General features: G+C 43.6%; 1 protein-coding gene across 1 annotated transcript in view; it reads right to left on the reverse strand.

Moving 5' to 3' along the window:
- The window catches only part of LOC140187998 (calcium/calmodulin-dependent protein kinase type IV-like), a 148884-nt gene that overhangs the window by 38823 nt on the left and 84363 nt on the right, over positions 1-25698 (reverse strand). The window contains exons 6-7 of the mRNA XM_072243866.1: positions 14104-14194; positions 6959-7033 (exon numbers count right to left, since the gene is read on the reverse strand). Coding sequence (XP_072099967.1) covers positions 6959-7033; positions 14104-14194 — 166 coding nt within the window. The remainder of the gene's footprint in view (positions 1-6958; positions 7034-14103; positions 14195-25698) is intronic.

Genomic DNA, 25698 nt, shown 5'->3' on the forward strand with positions numbered 1-25698 from the left:
TTCCTTTACTTCCCTTTCTGGACTGACGCTGAAATCACCCCTTCTGATTGACACTTCCTCAGACTCTATGCCGTTCACCTCACCAACTGATTGATTGGTTAAGGTGTTGCAGTTAGCTCACATCTTGTGAATAAATACAGATAAAAAAGCAAACAAGGACACAGTGTTATTTTGTAAAATAATTAGATCGGAGTTGGAGCTAAAATTAACAGCCTTACATCTGTCATTGGGGTTAATGCTGGAGAGAATTATTAAGAAAGAAGTGGGGATAGACAATAGTACAATCCTAGAGAGTTAACTTAATTCATGTCTGTAGAGAAATCATGTCTGTCAATTTATTGGGTTGTCTGAGGATTTAGCAAGCAGAAGAGATGAAGGGAACCGGTGGATAAAGTGTACTTTGGATTTACGCAAGGCGACACAGACAAAGGTTCAAAGAGTTCAGGGCACAGGGAGTAATCTGTCAGCATGGTTAACAAATTGAAAACAGTGAGTCAGGGATTAAGGGTTCAAATTTGTTTTTGTTTTTAATAGGGGTTGGAGCTCCACTACTTTTGATGCATGTTAATAATGTTGTTGATTGAGCTGAGTTGAGTCTACAGTTGCTGGATTTGTTGCGGATTCTCTGATGCGTGGGGAAGTTGTAAAGAGTAACACACACAAAAAAAGTCAGCATCAAGGAGAAGGAATAAAGTGCTGAAGTTCCGGGCTGGAGCACGTCGTCAGGACTGGCAAGGAAGTGGGGAGAAGTCAGAATTAGAAGATGGGGGGGGAGGGGGGGGGAAGGAGTACAAGCTGGAAGGTGATAGGTGAGACTAGGTGAGGCGCGAAGGTATGGGGTGGGGGAGGGGCTGGGAGGTGATAGGTGGAAAAGGTAAAGGGCTGAGAAAGAAGGAATCTGATAAGAGAGCAGAGTGGACCATGGGAGAAAAGGAAGGAGGAAATGCATCAGAGGGAGGTAACAGGCAGGTGAGGAGAAGAGAAGGGGTAAGTGGGGGCCAGAACTGGGAAGGAATACAGAGAGAATGGAAAGAAGGGAGAAATCACCAAAAGTTAGATAAATCGTTGTAAATACCATTAGGTTTCCATATGGAATAGGAGGTGTTGCTCCTCCAACCTGAATATGGCCTCATCATGGCAGTAGAGGAGGCCATGGACTGACATCTGGGAACGGGAATGGGCAGTGGAATAAAAGTGTTTGGCCACTGGGAAATCCTGCTTGTTGCAGATGGGGCAAAATGTTCCCCAAATCTACGTTGCGTCTCACTGATGTAGAGGAGGCCACATCAGGAGCACTGGATACAGTAGGTGATTCCAATAGACTCACAGGTGAAGCGTTGCCTCACCTGGAAGGACTGTTTGGGGCCCCTAATGGTAGTGATGGAGGAGGTAAGTGGGCAGGTGTATCACTTCTTCCGCTTGCAGGGATAAGTGTCGGGAGGGAGATAAGACCATAAGACAAGACAAAGGAGCAGAAGTCGGCCATTCGGCCCATTGCGTCTGCTCCACCATTTTATCATGGGCTGATCCATTCTTCCATTTAGTCCCACTCCCCCACCTTCTCACCATAACCTTTGCTACTCAGATATCTATCAATCTCTGCCTTAAATACACCCAATGACTTGGCCTCCACTGCCGCCCGTGGCAACAAATTCCATAGATTTACCACCCTCTGGCTAAAAAAATTTCTTCGCATCTCTGTTCTGAATGGGCGCCCTTCAATCCTTAAGTCATGCCCTCTCACACTAGATTCCCCCATCATGGGAAACAATTTTGCCACATCCACTTTGTCCATGCCTTTCAACATTCGAAATGTTTCTATGAGGTCCCCCCTCATTCTACGGTGGGGAGGGATGAATGGACAAGAGAATCACAGAGAGAGCAATCCCTGTGGAAAGCGGAGAGTGGGGCAGGAGCTAGAGATGTGTTTGGTGGTAGGGTCCTGTTGAAGATGGTGGAGGTTGTGGAGAATGATGTGTTCGATATGGATGCTCATATGTGGTAGATAGGTTCTAAGGATATTCCCGAGAGTCTGTAAAGCAGGGCTTCCCAACCCTTTTTATGCCATGGGCCCTAACCGTTAACTGAGGGGCCCATGGAACCCCTGCTGTAAATGGATATGGTGAGTAGGCAAAGAATTACAGCAGTTGGAGTGTAAAATGGGAAAAATTGAGGTCATAAATTTTGTGGAAAATAGAGACTATCAGAACACTGTTGAATTGGATGAGGATTGAAAGCCTACAGAATGCTGCCGCATAGAGCGATTTGCATGTCCTCATTCATGGAGTTCAGAAAGTTAAAATACTTCTATAGTAAGTAATTAGGTAAAATGAATGTTGGCAATTACATTAGAAGGAATGGAATGGGAAAGTGAGTGATTCTTGCTGGAATTGAACAGGCCATTGGTGAGACTACACTTGGGATCCATGAACACAGTTTTGGTGCCCTTATTTACACAAGGGGACTTGCACTGGGGCCAATTTAGATAATATTCCAAGGATGAAGGGGGTTTCTAATGAGAAAAGGGAGAATATGTTGGGTCTTTATTCAACAGACACGAGAAGAATCTGTTGATTCTTCAGCAATTGCTGACATATATGATTTTAAGGAGGCTCGACTAGGCAGGTATTGAGTAGTTTCCTCTTGTGGGCGAAGTTAGAACACAATTCCAGAATGGGGAGTTTACCCATTTAAGACTGGGACAGGGAGGAATTTCTTCTCTCAGAGGGTTGCATTCGTTGGAATTGTCTACTCCAGAGGGAAGTGGCGATGCAGGTCGGTGAAAGGTGTTCAAGACAGACATAGACAGACACTTGGACTGAGTGTTACAAGCAACAAACAATGTGCTGGAGGAACCCAGTGGGTCGAGCGGCATCTGTGAAAGACCATGAAAGGAAAAGAGTTGTTGGTGTTACAGGTCAAAACCTTGCATTAAGACTGGTGCAGGGCTTTGACTTGAAATGTTGACAATTAATTCATTTCCATCCACTGACGATACTCAACCTGATGAGCTCCCCCCGAGACTGTTACTGCAGATTGGAGCATCTGCATTTGTTGTGCCTCCAAGTGTTCCAAGCAATGGAGTGAATGCCAAGATCAAATTGATGGAAATCTTACAGAACGTTAGAGACAGTTTGAGGAGCCACTTGACCTATTCCAGCTTCTTCTTCTAAATATCCGACTTTCATGGTAATTTAAGTAGGAAGCAATCCTTCTAAAAATTTACCTGAGGAGGTAGTGCTGCCTATGGAGTTGCAGCAAGCATTACAAGGCCTGAATGGTTCAGTTTTATTGAAAAAAAATTGTTGAAGATCTATCAGCAGCAGTTAGTGTAATGGCTAGCACAGCACCAGCGATCAGCTTCAATTCCCGCCGTTGTCTGTAAGGAGTTTGTATGTTCTCCCCGTGACCACGTGGATTTCCTCTGGGTGCTCCAGTTCACTTCCCACACTCCAAAAGAGAAATGGGTTAGGGCCAAGTAAGTATGCTCTGTTGGTGCTGGAAACATGGCAATGCTTGTGCGCTGCCCCCAGCACATCCTCACATTGTGTTGGCCTTTGGCACAAATGAGCATTTCACTGTTTTAGTGCACATGTGAAAAATAACACTAAAATTTTTTCTCTCTTTTTAAAAATCAGTCTACCTCCTGCACCTAATAATGTGGCCACTGAGTGTATGTTCATGGTCTTCTGCTGCTGAAGCCCATCTACTTCAAGGCTCAACGTGCTGTGCTTTCAGAGATGCTCTTCTGCACTCCACTGTTGTGGTTATTTGTTGCTACCTGTCAGCGTGAAGCAGCTATTCTCCTCTGAGCTCTCTCTCATTAACAAGGCATTTTCTCCCAGAGAACTGCCATTCACCGGATTTGTATTTTGTTTTTCACACCCTTCTGTGTAAACTCTAGAGACCGCTGTGTGTGAAAGTCCCAGGAGTTCTGAGATGCTCAAACCCCCGTATCTGGTACTAACAATCATTCCACGGTCAAAATCACTTAGATCACACTTCCTCCCCATTCTGACAGACAAGTGAACCTCTTGACCACGTCTGCACGCTTTTAAGCATTGAGTTGCTGCCACAAGATTGGCTGATTTGATATTTACATTAACAAGCAGGCATACAGTTGTACCCAAAAAAGTGGCTACTGAGTGCACATTTTCATTTACTTTGACTTCAAAGTGTACTGTGTGGTTATCTCTCAAATTGTTCCTTTGGTGGTTGTGGTATGAAGGAGATGGGAAAGGTGAGGTGGCCAGAATAGGTGAGAACTAGGAGCTATTCAGATTATATAAAAGGAAATGGAGTTTTGATGAGGAATTAATTAACTTCAAGTCATTGTAATTGTTATTGGATGAGTGACTACAGAATGTTGCTGAACAGAGGGATTTAGCCGTGTTTCTTGGAGATGGAAAATTCCTTAGAATCTTTTTAAAATTCAGTAAGAATTGCCTAATTTTGCCAAACACTAATAAGAACAGCATAAATGTACTGAACATAAAATAAAAGTGAAAAATTCAAGCCTTCTTTATAAATGTCACATTTTTTTCTGAAATGAACAGCGCAGATTAAATTCATCCCCACCTGCTAACTTCAGAATCTTGACATGAACGCAAGCAGAGAGAGCAACAGACACTGTGAAAACTCATCTTTGCTTAGGGCTGTCTGATTCCATCTCGGTTATAATATTTTCTCTGTTACAATGACTGTTAACTGTGACAGGAAAAAAGATTAGAACGAAGGCAGCAAACCTGACACTTCCCACGATAAATAACAGGCCGCTTTTAACACAGCCCCATCTGCGATTGTCTCACACCTCACGAAACCACCTAATATGATACATATGATAAGGCCAACCACTCCATTTTGGATTTTACTTCAGCCTTTAAAAAATTCAGGAAAAAAATTACCTGAAGCTGAAAGAATCCTCTGTATTAATGTATTTATCTGTATTCATATATTTAATGCATTTTTATTTCAGTTCATAGAACTAAAACAGATGAAAGGCAATGAAATGTGGAGCAAATGGAAGACCTGAAGGGGAGGGCTTTTCCTGTGAAGGATTGGGCTATATCTACTGCCTTTAGTTGGCTTTTCCATTCTAGGAATGGAAGCACCAATGCCCAAGAACAGAAAAGCCTGCAAAAATTGATGGATACAGCCCATGTTTTTCGTTGTATTTGCACAGATTGCTTTCTTTTGCACACTGGCTGTTTGTCAGTCTTTGTGTGCTTTTTTCCCCATTGATCCTGTTGTATTTCTTTGTTCTATTATGAATGCCCGCAAGAAAAATGAATGTCAGGGTAGAGTATGGTGACATATACGTCGTTTGATAATAAATTTACTTTGAACTTTTGGTGTGATTTGAGAGAGAAGAATAGACTCCTAGAAAGTATTTGTGGTAGCATAATGTTGGAGAAAACATTTAATATCAGCAATAACACCAGCAATGGTGCCACGGTGGCGCAGTGGTTAGCACAATGCTAATATAGCTCAGGGTCGTCCAGACTTCAGAGTTCAATATATTTTGGCACTGTGCCACAAAGAAAATTTTGGCGAATAGGACAAGAGGTGGCTAAAGAGGTAGGTTTTGTGGAGGATCTTAAAGGGGGAGAGAATAGGAGAGACTTGGGACAAGAGAAAATCTGCAGATGCTGGAAATCCGGGCGACACACACAAAATGCTGGAGGAATTCAGCAGGCCAGGCAGCATCTACGGAGAGATTTGGGTGATTTTAGGACTATGGCAACTGAAGACAGCTGCCTGTGGAGGGGTGATTAAATTCAGGCAATAATGAGAGTTCTGAATTGGAGAAAAGTCAGAGTTTGAGGTCTGAGAGAAGGGAGGAGACCATGAAGAAATCTGAAAACAGGAACTTGGTGTAATTTAAAATTTGGTTAGCAGATTGGTGGATAAACTTATGGGAAGTGGAACAAGGGAGGACACCTAGAAACACTTTCAATGGTTGAATCTAGAGGTAACTTTGAGATTTAGCAGTAGGTAAACAGAGCAGGGATGGTGTTTGGCTGTATGGCAGTAGGTGGTCCACATCCTGGCAATGAGGCGAAACAGTATCTGTATGGAGATCAACCCTGGTTTTGGACAATGCAGGTGAAGACCACCCTGTAGATGAGAGATACAAAGTCAGGCCAAGCCCTATTGATTTGTCAGCTGGACTGCAAATGCAGCACGAGAGAGCAGGAAGAGAAGACACTGCTGGTCAATCTTTGGACACCTTTATTCATCTAGATGATGGAAAAATTATTTCACTTCTCTTACCCTTGGGAGAATACCACTGGGAAAATGGGACCTGCTCATCAGAATTATATAAAAGAAGCCGACCCAGTTAACACTTCACTCTGATTGAGATGTATTTGCTCTGTAAAGAGAAATGAAGGGACAGAAGGTTTAGGTTGATCTTGGAGTAAGTTAAAGAATCAGCACAATATGGAAGGTCTGTACTGTGCTGTACTTTCCTATGTTCTAATAAATAGGAATGAAATTAGAGGAGGTTATTTCCTCATAAAAGGATGAAAGTACCTCCTCTTTCCCTTTCTCCGACAATGCCTTTCTTACCCTGGGTCCCCTCCTCCTCCACTTCCTCCAAAGTTCCATTCTCCTCTCCTATCAGGTTATGTCTTCTCCAGCCTTTCCTACCTGGCTTCACCTATCACCTTCTACCTATCCTCCTTCCCCTTCCCCACCTTTCTTTACGCTGTGTCTTCCCCCTTCTTCTCCAGTCCTGAAGAAGGGTCTCGGCCTGAAACATTGACTGTTTATTCATTTCCACGGATGCTGCCTGACCTGCTGAGTTCCTCCAGCACTTTGCGTGTGTTGCTCTGGACTTCCAGCATCTGCAGACTTTCTCCTGCTTATAATTTATAATGGATTGTGTTCCTTCAGTAAGTTTGCATCCAAAGATCATGACATTTTAAAATATCGAAAGAAACCCTATCTCACTTACCACAATAACCTGGAGTCCCACATACTGTCTTCATGGCAACCTGTTCATTCACAATTTTGGACAGACCAAAGTCAGCTAAAAGCAAGAAGAAAGATAATGTAAATGAAAGTGAAGTGAGAGGAGCCATACAAGTCAGTCATCACAGAAACAGCCTCTGAGGCTACCACGTTCTTGCTCACTATTAAGTGCTCATCTCCACCTATCTGTTTATCAGCATTTAATCTGTAGCTTCCTATGCCTTGGTGGTTCAAGTACTTCTCCAGACTCTTAAATGTGAGAGACTCTGCTTCAACCACACTTGCATTCCAATCACTCATTGGGTAAAAGGTATAAATCCTCAAGTCCCGAATTCTATACGATTGAATATATCTACAAGAAGGGTCAGGGCCGTCTCTATTTCCTGAGGAGACTGAGGTCCTTTAGCATCTGTCGGACGATGCTGAGGATGTTCTACGAGTCTGTGGTGGCCAGTGCTGTCATGTTTGCTGTTGTGTGCTGGGGCAGCAGGCTGAGGGTAGCAGACACCAACAGAATCAACAAACTCATTCGTAAGGCCAGTGATGTTGTGGGAATGGATCTGGACTCTCTGACGGTGGTGTCTGAAAAGAGGATGCTGTCCAAGTTGCATGCCATCTTGGACAATGTCTCCCATCCACTACATAATGTACTGGGTGGGCACAGGAGTACATTCAGCCAGAGACTCATTCCACCGAGATGCAACACTGAGCGTCACAGGAAGTCATTCCTGCCTGTGGCCATCAAACTTTACAACCCCTCCCTTGGAGGGTCAGACACCCTGAGCCAATAGGATGGTCCTGGACTTATTTCCTGGCATAATTTACATATTACTATTTAATTATTTATGGTTTTATTACTATTTAATTACTTATGGTGCAACTGTAATGAAAACCAATTTCCCTCGGGATCAATAAAGTATGACTATCACTATATTGAACCAGTCTTCCATGTGAGATCTTGCCAAGGCTTCACTGAAACACATGTGGACTACATCAACCACGCTGCCCTCACGAATACACTTGGATAGCCCTTCAAAAAGGATCTCCCCAAGCAGTACTCCTTGTGCTATACTTAATTAATCCCTGAATCTCCTAGTGAGATTACTTTCTAATGACTTCACTTTTACTGATGCCGCCATCACAAGCCTGTAAGTAACTCATCTGCCTCTTCTGCCCTTCTTGAATAAAGATGCCACTGTGGAGCAGGGACTAGATGCCCTTGCAGTTTGGACAACACCAAACTGGAATTTTTTACTGGGGAATAATACCCATTTACAGAGGAGAAGGAGGAGGTGAATTATCACATTGTGTTGATACAAGCCAAAAATGGACTTCTTTTTTTTCTCTTGGACTTATTAATGTATTTGAATTAATTTTTTTTTCAATATGTATTAATTGTTGTATAAATTGACTCCTTATATTTCTTCTTAAAAAAAACTAAAGAAATTTTTTTTTAAAAATGGACTTTCGGACAATCCCTCTTCCCAGTTCTCAGTCCACGGTCCTACAGGCCTTCAAGTACTCATCCAGGTACTTCTGAAATATGTCAAAAGCTTTTGCCTCTACTGCTATTTGGGCTGTTAATTACAAATCTCCACCATTTGTTGAGTAAAATAACTTTTTCCCCCCAAGTCCATTTATTTTGATAAACCTGTGCAGCCTAATTATTGACTTCTGTTAAAGATTGTTAGCAAAACGATTTCAATCCAACAAATAAACACAGACTTCGAGAAGACTAGGGTCAAATCCACTTTATTTATGAGACCTATCATGGGGGGGGGGTCCATCTCACACTCAGGGTGTCCTGGACCCCAAAATAAACAGTGGAAAGATCCTTTTTTTATACTATACCGAACTAAGATGTTCATAATTTTAGTCTTAACCGAACACTAACCACACAGAAAAACAGGAGCAAATAGGTATATCCGTAGCACAAGGTATTTTTAATCATAGAACAGACAGTAACTAAATCATATGAATGCATGTTCCTCTTTTCTGCACTTAGAACTGCATCCTGAGTAGTAAAGACTATCTGCTGTAAGTCTAAGTTTAGGACATCGGGTTGTTGGGTTACCAAGTTCAAATAGAAAAATGCAAATTAGCTACCTAGTTCATTAACCCTTTTGCTGACCCTTCGACCAGCTAGTCTGGATGACTACGTGCAACATTTTCGCAACACCAGAAGAATAAGGAAGTTTTATATTTTCGTAACTTTGAGGGTCATAATGGAAAAGTACTAACAACTCCGGTGCTATCAGATAAATATTCCTTTATTCTTCCACAAAGACGTTCATCTCAATCACTCATGATTTTATACACTTCAGTCTTGGCTAATCCGGAGAAAACAACCTTATTTTAGCGGTCTCTCACTGCAACAACAATTCTTCGGACCTAGCAATATACAATATTCTTACGTCCCTTCTGCACTAAGAAATAGCACTGGGTGATTGGGAGGGTGAAGGTCTTGATGAATGGTCTCGGCCTGAAACATTAACTATTTATTCCTTTCCACAGATGCTGTGTGACCTGCTGAGGTCCTCCAGCATTTTGTGTTTGTTGGTCTCTAAAAAAGTGATTCAGTTAGTTGCAGCTCATGGCTCTTCATCGTGGTATAGCCATTGAACCATGAACTGCAGTGCTGTATCTTAATTCTCAAACATAACCTACAGTGAAATCACTTTAGAAGTTATTGCCACACTATCTAAGTTCCCAACAGTTCATTGATTAGAATCACATAGAGCACAGAAAGGAGGCCACTTGTTCCATCACGGGCTTTTGTCACAGTCTGTGTGAAGGAAACTTGAGTGCTGGTATCTCACTTATGGTGTAGAAGGCATTCCTGAGAAAGGGGACCACAAAGGGTCAAGGCATTAAATGAATTACTGATAGCGCTGCTGTTTTAGCGGCTCTTTGAGATCTTCTGTCCTTTCCTTACCGCTTGCTGCTTTGCCAGGAACCTGCTGCAAATCCCTGTTCTCTGCTGTTGCTCCCATAGTGACAAAAACTGTCCTGGCTGCTGCGCTCCATGCCCACTAAAATGATGGCCTGATACCGAGGCTTTGGGCCTACTCCGGGCTGCTCCAGGATTTGCATCTAAGGATTCAGTTTGGTTTGGAATGTTGATGCTCGTTTCTGTTTGTATGATTTGTGTATTTTTCCTTCTCTGTGCATCGGCCAGTGGTCTTTATTTCATTTTTTAAATTGGGTTCTTCTTGGTTTCTTGCTTTGTGGCTGCCGGTAAGCAAACAAGGATGAAGGCCTCAGCAGCTCTTGCTACCCCCCAGCAGTGGCTGGCTGGTGTGGAGATTGCCAGGGGAGGGTAGCAGGAGCTGCCCCATGTCTTGTGTGACTGCCCAGGTCCTATACCTACTCTGGAGACACAAGAAGCTAGTCCTGATACAGAGTTTCAACCCAATCATTCCTTTCCCACTCCCGGAAGCTGCTCGACCACCTGTGTTCTCTCAGCAGATACACGGCCTAGTACATGGATCGGAAAGGCTTGGAGCAACCTGGGGTCCATGGACTCCTTGGTTAATGGTATGGGTCCATGGCATAAACATGGTGGGGAACCCGGGGATTAGATGGATATGGGCCAAACACAAGCAAAAAGAATTAGCTTCGATGGGCAAGACATTCTCTTTCATAAGTTCCCATTGATCTTTGACCAAGAAATCTCAGAGTTGGACAGAGCCATGCAGTCTAGCAAAAGGATGGCGAGACAGCAGCTTCCATCACATAAAAGAGATGGTGATGAGAGAGAATGGAGGATCTAGGTGGTATGTCAATGCCTAGAGTGGCTTTTTCTCCTTTCTGTACTCTGTGATTCCAATCAATGGACTGTTGGGGACATATAATAAACTATGCGGCAAAATGATTTCACTCAGTTAGGTTTGAGAACTCTGAGGTTCATGGTTCAGTGAATACAGCTTGATGAAGATCCAGGAGCTGGGACTAACTGGAGCTCTTTTTTTAAAAAAAAGACCAACACACACAAAATGCAATGGTTCTCATTCACCATGTTAGCCTGGGGACAGGTCCGAGCTGGCATTGGACGCCGAGTGGTCACAGTACTTGTTCCTGCTCGCCCAGTGCCAGCTGTCACATCTCCTCACCCATCTGTGGGCAATTCCTAGCCACAGAAGTGCCAGTGGTAGGGAGGGGATTTTGTACCAAACTCGGGTTTCCAACAAGCAGCAGGGAGGGCGAGGGTCCAGAGGGGCACACGGCTCACAAACGGCGGTGTATGGTTCAAGCAGATGTAAAGCAAGATGATGGAAATACTCAGCAGCACAGGTCGAACCGTACGTCTCCACTTGCTGTGGAGATTGAGGTGAGCAAGGGCCTCCCTCCCCCCACCCTGTCCCTATTCTAATCAATTCTTACAGGAATACCATCGAGGGTGCCCTCACCAGCTGCATCACCGTCTGGTGCAGGACTTTCAAGGCATCTGATCACAAGGCTCTACAAATGATTGCGAGGGCTGTTGAGAAGATTATCAGGGTCTCTCTTCCACTTTGGCCGGCTGGTGGCGTAGTGGCATCAACGCTGGACTTTAGAGCGAAGGCTCCTGCGTTCGAATCCAGCCTGCTCCCTTGCACGCTTTCCATCTGTGCTGGGTTGAGCGTCGAGCTAGCAACTCAGCCTCGTAAAAATAAGAAAGCCTGCTAAAAAAAATACCATCATGACGGCGTCCCGATGACTCCACTCGGAGTTAACGGCTTTCTTCTTCTTCTTGTTCTTCTCTTCCACCTTAGCATTGTCAAGAATCTCTCCCATCCGTCCCTCAATCTCTTTGATCCTCTACCATCAGGCAGGAGGCCCATAGCATTAGGACAAGGACTGTTACGATGGGAAACAGCTTCTCCCAAGCCATGAGACTTATGAACTCCCTCCCACAACCCAGGTCTTATGTAACGCCAGTAGCATTATACTACGTAATTGCCTTTTAACTTGTGTTGTAAATGCATCTTACGCTAAAGGTTAATCTTCTGGAATTATGTGTAAACTTATTTGTGGTAATATTATTTTATGTGTTGTTTCTGAGGAATATGCACCTTGGCCGGGAGGAACGTTGTTTCGATAGACGATAGACAATAAGTGCAGGAGTAGGCCATTCGGCCCTTCGAGTCAGCACCACCATTCACTGTGATCATAGCTGATTATCCACAGCCATTTCCTTTGGTGGTATACATGTTTATGGTTGAATGACGATAAACTCGAACTTGTACAAAGTGTCTCTGACCTGAAACACTGACTCTGTTTCTCTTCCTACAGATGCAACCTGACATTTTGAGTACTTCCAACATTTTCCAGTATCTGCAGTTCGTTCAATTTAACTGGGCAAGTTTTTGTTTTTGAAAAAGTAGAGGGTGGGGATTGTGGTATGTAGCTGTCAGGCGTTCAGACTAGAAGACTAAGGGTGCTGTAGTGATCAGCACCAATTGAGGTCCAGTGCACTCTGGTACCATCAGAGATGGTGTCAGAAAGACCTACTGTACAACCCAGGGACCTATGTATCTCCACGAATAACCTCACAGCACAAAACTACAAGTTACTTCCTATTGGGGTTACATTATACTTCAGACTGTTGGGGATCATTCTGGGATTATGAAATTATTGACAGCATAATTATGGATTAAATAAAATGGGAACCAGTCTTAAGGTAATAAAATCTGTACACAATTTAAATTAGAACATATAGAATATAGAAAATTACAACATAGTACAGGCCCTCAGCTCACAATGTTGTGCCAACCTTTTAATCTACTCTAAGATCAATCTAACCCTTCCCTCCCCCATAGCCTTCAATTTTATATCATCCATTTTTCTAATGTTCCTAATATATTTTCTCTATCACCACCCTTGGCAGGATGTTCCACACACCCATCATTTCCTGCGTAAAAAACTTACCTCTGATATCAGCCCTATACTTATCTCCAATCACATTAAAATTATATCCCCTCTTTTTAGCCATTTCCACCTTGGGGGAAAAAAGTCTCTGGTTATCCCTTTGATCTATGCACCTTATCTTTTTGTGCACCTCTATCAAGTCAACTTTGCATTTGAATGAGGAAAGTGTGAGGTGGATGCAGGCTGTGGGTAGTGAGTCTAGATCTTCCATTTGGCTTAGGGCCGTCAGACCAAAGTCAGGCCGAATGCTGTGTCTGCATCCGAAATATTATCTTTCCTTTTCCCTTTGTGAGCTGTGAATTTCCTGTGGCTTGAATCTCAATAAAATGGTAGTGTTCTAAAGAAAATCTTCAATGGCGTGACAGAGAAGCTGACTTTCATTATGAGAGTATCCTTTCGGGAAACAAACCTCCTGTTGTAAGGCATTTTCATGGTTTTTATGATTTATGGCTGCAGAAACTCAAAGAATTATATTAACACATCAAAAAACATGAGACAGGTTTTCCCTACTGATTCAGCTGGTAAAGGCATTCAGCCACTACAGCATAAAGAAGTCAGCCAATGTTGTTATGAGTTTATGCTAATGTAGCAGATCTAGCATTCTGTTTCACCCCTACGCTCTTGGACTGGGAGATCAGACCTGATTGCTGGCTGATTACTCCTGGTGGAAAGAGTATTTCTTGGAATTGCATTCCAGTTAGATATTAATGAAACAAAGAAAAACTGAAATATATAGCTGGTCAGGCAACATCTGCAGGGAGGGAAACACTTACCTTTTGAATTTTCATCAGGGAATGAACTATCGTGAACTTTTATCAGTGTGCAACTTGAAATGTCCTTTCTGCAATACTTTGAAATATTGACAGCAAAAAAGGAGAAGTGGGAGGCAAATTGCTTACACGGACAGTGGTGGGTGCCTGGAATGCACTGCCGGGGGGATAATGGAGGCAAGTACAAAGGAGACATTTACAATGCTTGTAGCATGTGAATATGCAGAGAATGGAAGGGTATGGACCTTGTGCAGGCAGAACGGACTAATTTAGTTAGGCATTTAATCACCAGTCCAACTAGTTCAGCAGAGCATCATGCATTGACAGGCCACTGCTGCATTGTTCTATGTTCAAAGGAGGAATTATGTCCCTGTATTGTGAAGTAACGATGAGTTCACCTCAACTTTGAAGTTAAGTGCATTTTAAATTAGTTTAAAATGAGACTCACCAATTTTCAGTGGTGCAGCTGACGAGAGGTCTGCATACAGTAAGTTTTCAGGTTTAAGGTCTCGATGGACCACCCCATTTTCATGTAAGTACTGAAAGGGTTTTAAGAAAAACAGCAAATTAGTATTCCACCTTAACAAATAAAGAATAACCTGATCTTGCATTTCAAACAAAGAACGACCTAGATTTACGCAGCAACCTTCAGGGCACTTGATGACACTTAACAATCAGTGAAGTACGTGTTGCTGTGTGGCAATACGGGAAATATGACTGTCTATTTGCTCTCAGCAAGCTCCCACTAACAGCATGTGGCAGTGACAAGATTAATTGTATGGAACTCATGGGAAGTTTCCACAAACTGCAGTTAGTTTCTTTCAGGAGAACTTCAGTCTCTGGAAGCTCACCCTCACTTGGGAAACAAACATTTTTAAGATCAAAAGACAGTCTTCTGGAGAAATTCACCAGGCCAGGCAGCATCTGTGGAGGGAAATAGGCAGGTAATGTTTCACAAAACATAGAACACTACTGCACAGTACAAGCTTTTCAGCCCAGGATTCTGTGCTGGCCTTTTAACCTACTCTAAGATCAACCTAAACCTTCCCTCCTTCAGAATATAGCCCTCCTTTGTTCTCTCATCCATGTACCTGAAGGTGATACAGTACTTTGCAAAAGTCTTAGGCCTAGCTAAAAAAAAAATCTAATTTCATGACATATGTGTAAGTGATGAGAAATCTGATTCTGACATGGGGCTCTATTGTGGTCTGAGAGTGGGAAGGGGGCAGGGAGAGGGGAACCATGTTGGGAAGAGGGGAAGGGAGAGGGGAGGAAGGTGGAAAGCACCAGACACACATTCTGTAATGATCAATAAATCAATTGTTTGGAATCAAATGACCTTGCCTGGTGTCTCAGGGCTGGGTGTGTCTGCACACACGCCATCCAAACCCCCTGCCCGCCCCGAAACTCCTTCTCTGCTTCCTGTCCCACATCCCTCCCGGGGTCACTCTCATCATTCTCAACATCCTTTGCTCCCACCAGATTTACAAATTCACTCGCTGCTCCATGATGACAAATACAGTCCTGTGCAAAAGTCTTAGGCATATATATACTGTATGTGCCCAAGACCGTATATGGTGACAAATATGTACTTTGATAATAAATTTACTTCACCTTTGACTTTGAAACAGGCGAGGTGACTACTAGATTATTTTAGGAAGAGAAATCTGCAGCTAGGAGTTCTACTTGTATTTTTTTTTATCTGAACACTGCTTGCAACCAAATGCACACGGAGCTTATAGCGAGATTATGTAACTGTTCTCAGTGCAATGATTTGTTTATGCATAGAAGACACAAACAGTTGTCATGCCAACTCCTGATTAATGTAATTATCCATATTCTATCCTTAAATGCTCTTTGAAAAGTTTGCAAAGCAAGTGTAGACCTTCATCAGAGTGTAAAGAATAGTTTCCACCTTAGTTAAAGAGCCGTGGGTCATTGTGAGGGTGTAGAACACTGAAGCATGGTCACTCCAATGGGAGACAATTTGAAATTCCTTTCTCTCCTCGAGAAGGAACGAGGAATTTCACCACCCACAAATAAGCAAATTAACCCTTTCTTTGCTCAGCCTTCTGCAGTCAATGACTTTCTCTTCTTCCAAATGGAAGCAATACTACTCCCTCCTTATGAGGATCACCTCTAACTGACAGCCCGCCCACAGGGGAAGAGAGTACATGTGCTGTGCATTTCCCTGCAAAAGCAGGGTGAAGGAACTGAACGCTGGTTCATCGATACCTATTGGATTCAACTGAGAATCAGCTCTGGTGCTGAGCCATTCAATTCTTTCCTATTCCCCACTCACCCTCCTGTACTCTTCAATGACTCTCTACCACAGTCCTCCCACCTCCCCTTTCATATCCCTGTTTTCCATCATCCTTCCAAATTATATTCCTTTTCACTTCTCTGTCTCTTTGTGATGAAAATTTACCATGCCTGACTAGAAAGTTAGTTGCTGCTTTCCAGATCTCCCTTGGCTTCCACCACCTCCCTGTGCAAATTGCTGCTTTCTTCCCATTTGCTTCCATTCCATTCTCTCCCATGTCCCAGAGATCAGTTACTCCAGCACACCCTACTCCTACCTATATCTGGTTTTGCCTTTCCCATGCACAGGAGACTGATTAATACAAAGATAAAACCTTCTGGCACAAGCCTCAGCAGTAACTGTGTCAAGTAACCCACACAAATCTTGTTGTTTTGCACTGAAAATCTGCCAGGGAGAATGTGTATTTGTCAATATGACACTTAAGCACAGCAGCATCTGTCAAGTTACATAAGTGCACGTAAGGTGCAAGTTGGATCCAATTCCACCGCAGTGGATGGCTTCTGTAAAGTTGTGACTGTATGTCCAAAAATTTGCACTAGCAATTTAAAATGTCATAAACACCTTATCATTGAAATACAAGAACTCAAGTGCATCAGAATAAAGTCCAGAATTTCTCAATATTCGCACTTCATGGAATCTGTGCTTGCATATTCCCCTTCTGCTTCTTGCACCTCTCCAATCAATAGTTGCTTAGCAACACCCTGCATTGTCCTGCAGACACCAGAAATGGGAAATGAATTGTCGTGTTCTATGCTGATACTTCACCGATTTAAAAAGAAATGAATGCAAGTGTCCATTCTCATTCTACAAAGGAAATGTCCCAGTTAGAAACAATCCTCAACAAGATACTCATTCAAAAGCTTAATGTAGTGTGTTGACGTATCATGCCAGCCCCATTATTTTATATCACTTGCAAAAGAGATTCTTACTCATTGTTTCACAATACCTCACCCCCACCACTGTAACATACACAGGAATAAATAAATCTCAATGCTATGTAATAGTTTAAATGACTAGTCCCATTTATCAACAACACAAACAAAATGCTGGTGAACTCAGTCAGTCACGCAGCACCTCTCTGGGGGAATAAAAGGCCAAAGTTTTGGGCCGAGACCTTTTATTGGGGTCCCAGCTCGAATGGATGACTGTTTATTCCATAGATGGTGCCAGACTTGCTGAATTCCTCCAGCATTTTGTGTTGCTCAGAACTCATGGCATCTGCAGAATCTCTTGTGTTTATGATGGCAATTTTTACCTCCAATGAAGTTAATGATCATAATTCTCCAGCTTGCTTTCTGATAACCAATCTGCAAATCTGCAAATTTTCAGCATCCTCTCTCAGAACAATGGAAAACCAAACAGAGAAAGGTTCAGCCTAGTGGAGGTCCTTCTGCCCACAATGTTCTACTGACCCTCTAACCCACTCAAGATCAATCTAACCCTTCCCTCCCACATAGCTCTCCATTTTTCTTTCATTCACAAACATTAATTAAGATATACAAAGTAACACCTTAAAGACCACAAGTTTTATGGCACTTCCATTTATTATGGCCCAGACACATTGAAAGTTTGTAAGGGAGCAACCTCACATTGGGCTGGTGTGTTGTTTTGGTGTTAACACTTTCCTGCACTGTACCTGCACTGCATTTTCTCTGTACCTGCAACCATTATCCTCTTACTGCTTTTCCTTTGCACTATCTCAAAAACTTATGCTTTGAAACGATTTATATGGATGCCTCGCAAAACTAAGCTTTTCACTTTATCTTGGTACATGTGGCTATAATAATCCAATGCCATTATGCAAGAATCTCCAGAAGCTGGTGATCACGAACATCAACGGCATAGAATCTGGATACATTCCATAGGGAAGCCAGGAGTGAATGCTCACTGCTCAAGTCAAATTGGACAGACCATCTGGTAACATAGAAAGGTACAGGTTGCTGCTAGTCCAAAAGTCCTGCACACAGCTGGATCACATTATGCTCTTGAAAAGTTTGTTATCCACAAAGGTAGAATTCTGGTCTAACTGCTGCAAAGAAATTTTGGCCTTTACAAAATAAGGCTGATTGCTAGAAGAAATTAAAGATCAGGACTATCTTGGTAGACCTGTCAGGGATGGGTTTCTTGTCTAGTTTAAAGACTTGACGTTGATTCTTGGAAAGAACATCCCTGCCATAACAATTGAACATCTGCCACTAGTGGTGTATCTCCTCAGGCAAGTCAGCTTACCCAGCTCATCATCAACAAATGCCATAAGACCCAGTGCACATGCTAACAAGGAACCAGCTGTATTTGCAGTCATGCCTAATAATCCAGAGAGTGGAGTTCAAATCCTGCTGTGGCAGCTATGGAATTTAAACTGTTAATAATACAGAGATTTTTGGAAAACAAATATTAGTAGTGATAATCACAAAACTACTGAATCATTGTGAAAATGCTTCAGGTTAAGGAAAAGAAATCTACCATCGTTACCTGGTCTGGCCTATATGTGACTCCAGATTCACAACATTATGCTTCCTCTAAAATAGTCTCTCGAGCCAATCTGTCTATTAGTCAAAGTCAGAGTATGTATACTTTATACAACCTTCAGATACATCTTCCTACAGGCGGCTACAAAACAAATAAACCGACAGAACCCATTAAAACAAAAGAAGACCATCAAGCACCCAATGTGCAGTGAGAAAAAAGAAAAAAATGTGCAAACAATAAAAGTAAGCTTTCAGAACTGAAGTTCACAAAAGTGAGTCCACACTGTGATAGTTGCAGGCCACAGCTGCAGTTCGGTGCAGAGGTAAGGGATAATTATGGGTGCATGATAAATACCAGCCCTGTCAGCAATGGACGCATCTCAAAATGACGACCAACCATCTTCAGTGTCCTCAAGTTCACAATGAATGGAGAGCCTAACACAATGGTCTAATACTGCTGGGAAAAGAAGCTGGAATGAAAGCCCCTTACCACAAACACCAATTTCACAAAGGGAAACCCAAAGCACCTAAGCATGACTTCTGCAGCAACAAATTGCAGATCTCAGAGTGAAGCAGGACTGCATGCTAACTTTCCAAGCCTACTAGAAGAGAGTAGTTGTCAAGACTAAGGCTGTCATAGGACCATAAGATAGAGGAGCAGAATCAGGCCATTTGAGTCTACTCTGCCATTCAATCGTGGCTAACGTATTATCCCTCTCAACTCCATTTTCCTGCTTTTTTCCCATAACCTCTAACACCCTTAGAATCAAGAATCTATCAACCTCTGTTTTAAACGTACCCAATGACTTGGGTTCCATGGCCATTTTTGGCAATGAATTCCAGATTCACCACGCTCAAGCTAAAGAAATTCCTCCTCACCTCTATTCTAAAGGGACATTCTTCAGTTCTGAGGCTGTGCCTTCTGGTTTTGGACTCTCCCGCTTACGGAAACATCTGGCCATAATCTGTTCCGTATAGTGATAGTACAAATAGGGAACATCGGTCTTTGGAGATGTTTGGATTGCTTGCTTTGATCTCACATACCATGATGTCTTTTAGAGGCAAGGGTTCAACATGCTGACTTGACTACTGCACATGGCATGTCTTGAGCTGTCAACCAGGCTGAACGAGGCTCTGCCTGACATATCACAGGATGCAGTTGCGCATGTTAAAAAGGAAGGATGTTATGCAGTGGATGTACTTTAAAGGTCAGGAGCAATGGACAAGTTTGATCTGAAGCTTCTGGTCGACTGTCACTATAATTCTCTGAATCTTTCCCTTTCTTACTTCCCTTCCTCGTCCTACTACTGTTCCGATGGCGCTTAACATAAGTTTGAGTAAGACACGTCTGCTTCCAACCAACTATCTAAAGCCTTTCATATTACATACTAGCAGATAATTAAAATTGCCAACATTTCATTTTTTCACTTCAGATTTGCAATCACCTGGATTATTTTGGATGCATATTTTCTTTCAATCTCAAAAGAAAGGGAAAGGGTTTTCGTTTTTCTGATACAAACTGTTGGTTTGCCCTCTTCTCACTGTTGCCATCAAGAAAGGAGGTACAGAAGCCTGAAGGCACACACTCAGCAATTCAGGAACAGCTTCCTCCCCTCTGCCATCCCATTTCTGAATGGACACTGAAATCATGATCACTGCCTCACTACTTTTTTAGTTCTGTTTTTGCACTAATTTAATTTAACTATTTGACATACATATATATTCTTATTGTAATTCACAGTTTTTCTCTTTTATTATGTATTGCTTCGTACTGCTGCTGCAAAGTTAACAAATTTCATGACATGCGCCGGTGATATTAAACCTGATTCTGAGAACGAGTTTTAGCCTTAAATATTCCCTTGTTGTAGTGTGCTAGAAGGTAATTGTATCTACATTACAAACACAAGAGGTTCTTCAGATGCTGGAAATCCAGAGCAACACACACACACACACACACACACACACACACACACACACATGCTGGAGGAGCTCAGCAGGAAAGGCAGCATCTATGGAGAGGAATAAATAGTTGACATTTCAGACCAAGAAGGACCTTTCCAGTCCTGATGAAGGGTCTCAGCCTGAAACATCATCTGTTTATTCCTCTCTTAAGATGCTCCCTGACCTGCTGAGGTCCTCCAGCATTTTCTATTCGTGTCTACACCACCTTTCCTTACGTCATGTAAGTCCCTCTTTGCCATTCCTTCAGCTATTTACGTCAAATTCCTTTTATTGTAATTTTGCACTTAATTTTTCCCACAGAAGTAGCAAGAAATCAACACTGTCCCCTTTAACATTAACATCAGGACGTGAAGTACAGTGGCACTTGCCTAAATATGCTTGGCAACATGATTCAAATAAACTTTCCAAGGGTTCTTGGATATACTTGTTCTGCAAGTAAGTCCAACTATAGTAAGGTTCAGGTATTTTTCAAAAAACTAAATTGGCTAGGAAGCAAATGTTATTGCATATCAAAAGGAATTACTTGTGAAAATGCAAGACTTTGATGAAATCCGATGGCCATGAAATTCTAATGAACCATTTTGGGTGTGCCAGAGGGTTGTGGCAGGAGGGGTCAATGACAATTTTGGTTGCAATGGAAATATCAGTAATAGTTTATGAGAGTGATCCTGGGAATGAAAGGGTTAATATATGAGGCATGTTTGATGGCTCTGTGCCAGGCACCTCCCAGTCTCCATCCAACTAACTGGAATCACCTGCCTTTTGTTCCCAACTCACCATCTGCAGCCTATTTAAACCCAGCTCTCATCCACAGCCATTGTTCACTCATTGAATCAGTCAGCCTCAATCAGTTCCTACTTGCTGTCAGTTACCTTATTGAGTTGAGCATCTGTTCTCTCTTGTTTTGTGGCCCCTCATGTCTTGCTATTTTGCAGTTTATTATTAAAGCTATTGCTCACTGCCAAATGGTCTCTGCTGCTCTGTTTGAGTCAAGCCTCTTCTAGCTTTCCTGACAGGATGAGTGAATCTACGATTGGCCCAGCAGAGTATGCTCGCTTAAGGGAAATTTTCTGTTGACATGAGCACATGATCCAGTCGCAGCAGGAAACTATTGAGCATCTCCTCACCATTCTCTTCTAGCTCTTCGCCTCGATACAGGAACCCTGTGCCAGTAAGTCTCCTCCCTCTGAGCCCTGGATTTTGGTGCCTGAACATTTCAATGGATCCCGAATGTGATACCGCAACTTCCTGTCCCAGTGCGTTTTACTTTGAGCTCCAGTCATGTCTGTGTTCTATGGACTGGGCCAAGATTGTCTTCCTCATCTCTCTTTTACTGGGCGAGTCTGACCTGGGCTGCTGCTAACTGGGACAACAAGACCACCGTTTACAACAGGTATGAGGATTTTGCTGCTGAAATGCACTGGATTTTCAACCATCTGAGAAGTGGAAGGAAGGCGGATACTTTGCCTACATCGAGGCTCGCGCTCTGTGCTGGATTACACCGAGGAATTCACACTCCTCATGGTGGAGTGGGTTGTAAGTGCTGGTAGCCCACTACCATCATGGCCTCTCTGAGTGCTTTAAAGACTAGCTGTCGACCTGGGAGGTGCCCATCAACCTTGCCCTCTGCATTTGCAGGTGTGTTATGGAATAACCCTCCAGGTCATCAGCCAGAGCCTCAGTTCTGTTCCCAGAACCATTCCAGGCTGCAGGGTCCTCATCATTAACGCCTCCAGAACCCCTGCAGTTAGGGACAGTTCCTTTTCAACTCCCCACCCCCCTTCCCAAGAGTGTGAACATCAGTGGATAAACAACTTGTGCGCTTAACGCAGAGTAGTCGATCACCAATCTCAGCCATTGATAGACGTTCCCTTGAGGACTGGGATGGTCAGAGCATGCATACGGCCAGTGCACGTGAGCATTGGAGAGCACCGTGAGTTCATTCAGTTCCTCCTTATTGACTCACCCAACACTCCTCTCATCTTGGGTTACCCCTGGCTCTCCATTCATGACCCTCACTTTGCCAGGTCATCTGGTTCACTGATTTGGGCACCCACCTGCCTGCAACCTCAGCCGACTTCACCCTGTAGATCCGCGGAGGCAGAGGAAACCCTTGAACTCGCCTAACTCCGGCAGGGATATCATGACTTAGCCGTCCCCTTCAGTGAAAAGGAAGCCAACACCCTGCCACTGCACAGACTGCACGACTTCACAATCAAACTCCTCCTGGACACCACCATGCCATGAGGTCGTCTGTTCTTCCTCTCTCCTCCGGAAACCCAAGCCATGAACGACGATATTGCTGAAGTGCTACAGCATAGCTAATTTGACCAGCCCGGTCTCCAGCCGGTGCAGGATTCTTCGTCAAAAAGAAAGATGCGGTCTTCGTCCCTGAATCAACTAGCATAGCCCCAACAAGATCACCATTTATAATCACAACCCTCCCCGTGATAGATAGCGCATTCAAAACTCTCCACAGGGCCCAGATCTTCTCCATACCGGATCTACGGAGCACATACAACCTTATCCACATCCGCCTGGGAAATGAGTGGCAGACTGCATTCATAACACCCACTGGCCACTGAATACTTCATGATGTCTTTTGGACTTTCCAACAATCTAGCTGTTTCCCAAACCTTCATCAACGAGCTCTTCTGAGACACGCCACACAGTTTTGTGTTCGGCTACCTCCAGGGCATCCTTATCTTGTCCAAGGACCCCCAAGACAACGTCCATCGCACCTGTTCAGTCCTTTATCTCCTCAAAAACCAGCTGTACTGCAAGATAGAAAAATGCCAGTCCCACACCCCAGTCATTTCCTTCCTGGGTTACAGTCTTTCACCCAAGGCATAACTATAGATTCAGAGAAAGTGCACGCCATTGTTGAACGGCCCTGACTGTACTCTCTCAAATAACTACAGGGCTTCTTGGGCTTCTATGACTTCTACTGCCTGGTCATCAGCATTTACAGCCATGGCAGTGTGGGGGCTCTTGTGACATTATTACAGCTTGGGGTGGGTGGGGCTCCAGAGTTCGATTCCATTGCCATTCTGTAAGGAGTCTCTGTACGTCCTCCCTGGGGAATGTGTGGGGTTTCTTCGGGTTCTCTGGTTTCCTCCCACGGTCCAAGGGTAAATTGATTGATCAGGGCAGGAATGGATTCTTAATATTCCTGGATTTCAGTGCTTTAAAAGGGATAGAGAGGGCGGAAAAAGGGGAGGAGGGGTGGCATTACTGGTCAGGGATACTATTACAGCTACAGAAAGGGTGGGTAATGTAGCAGGATCCTCTTTTGAGTCAATATGGGTGGAAGTCAGGAACAGGAAGGGAGCAGTTACTCTAATGGGGGTATTCTATAGGCCCCCTGGTAGCAGCAGAGATACAGAGGAGCAGACTGGGAGGCAGATTTTGGAAAGGTGCAAAAATAACAGGGTTGTTATCATGGGTGACTTTAACTTCCCTAATATTGATTGGCACCTGATTAGTTCCAAGGGTTTAGATGGGGCAGAATTTGTTAAGTGTGTCCAGGATGGATTCCTGTCACAGTATGTGGACAGGCTGACCAGGGGGAATGCTATACTAGATCTAGTACTAGGTAATGAACCGGGTCAGGTCACAGATCTCTCAGTGGGTGAGCATCTGGGGGACAGTGAAGACCACTCCCTGGCCTTTATCATTATCATGGAAAAGGATAGAATCAAAAAGGACAGGAAAATTTTTAATTGGGGAAAGGCAAATTATGAGGCTATAAGGCTAGAACTTGCAGGTGTGAATTGGGATGATGTTTTTGCAGGGAAATGTACTATGGACATGTGGTCGATGTTTAGAGATCTCTTGCGGGATGTAAGGGATAAATTTGTCCCGGTGAGGAAGATAAAGAATGGTAGGGTGAAGGAACCATGGGTGACAAGTGAGGTGGAAAATCTAGTCAGGTGGAAGAAGGCAGCATACATGAGGTTTAGGAAGCAAGGCTCAGATGGGTCTATTGAGGAATATAGGGAAGCAAGAAAGGAGCTTAAGAAGGGGCTGAGAAGAGCAAGAAGGGGCATGAGAAGGCCTTGGCGAGTAGGGTAAAGGAAAACCACAAGGCATTCTTCAATTATGTGAAGGAAAAAAAGGATGACAGGAGTGAAGGTAGGACCGATTACAGATAAAGGTGGGAAGATGTGCCTGGAGGCTGTGGAAGTGAGCGAGGTCCTCAATGAATACTTCTCTTCGGTATTCACCAGTGAGGGGGAACTTGATGATGGTGAGGACAATATGAGTGAGGTTGATGTTCTGAAGCATGCTGATATTAAGGGAGAGGAGGTGTTGGAGTTGTTAAAATACATTAGGACAGATAAGTCCCCGGGGCCTGACGGAATATTCCCCAGGCTGCTCCACGAGGCGAGAGAAGAGATTGCTCAGCCTCTGGCTAGGATCTTTATGTCCTCGTTGTCCACAGGAATGGTACCGGAGGAATGGAGGGAGGCGAATGTTGTCCCCTTGTTCAAAAAAGGTAGTAGGGATAGTCCGGGTAATTATAAACCAGTGAGCCTAACGTCTGTGGTGGGAAAGCTGTTGGAAAAGATTCTTAGAGATAGGATCTATGGGCACTTAGAGAATCATGGTCTGATCAGGGACAGTCAGCATGGCCTTGTGAAGGGCAGATCGTGTCTAACAAGCCTGATAGAGTTCTTTGAGGAGGTGACCAGGCATATAGATGAGGGTAGTACAGTGGATGTGATCTATATGGATTTTAGTAAGGCATTTGACAAGGTTCCACACAGTAGGCTTATTCAGAAAGTTAGAAGGCATGGGATCCAGGGAAGTTTGGCCAGGTGGATTCAGAATTGGCTTGCCTGCAGAAGGCAGAGGGTGGTGGTGGAGGGAGTACATTCAGATTGGAGGATTGTGACTAGTGGTGTCCCACAAGGATCTGTTCTGGGACCTCTACTTTTCGTGATTTTTATTAACGACCTGGATGTGGGGGTAGAAGGGTGGGTTGGCAAGTTTGCAGATGACACAAAGGTTGGTGGTGTTGTAGATAGTGTAGAGGATTGTTGAAGATTGCAGAGAGACATTGATAGGATGCAGAAGTGGGCTGAGAAGTGGCAGATGGAGTTCAACCCAGAGAAGTGTGAGGTGGTACACTTTGGAAGGATAAACTCCAAGGTAGAGTACAAAGTAAATGGCAGGATACTTGGTAGTGTGGAGGTGCAGAGGGATCTCAGGGTACATGTCCACAGATCCCTGAAAGTTGCCTCACAGGTGGATAGGGTAGTTAAGAAAGCTTATGGGGTGTTAGCTT

The sequence above is a fragment of the Mobula birostris genome, chromosome 26 (assembly GCF_030028105.1).
Source record: "Mobula birostris isolate sMobBir1 chromosome 26, sMobBir1.hap1, whole genome shotgun sequence".
In the NCBI taxonomy this organism is placed as follows: Eukaryota; Metazoa; Chordata; class Chondrichthyes; order Myliobatiformes; family Myliobatidae; genus Mobula; species Mobula birostris.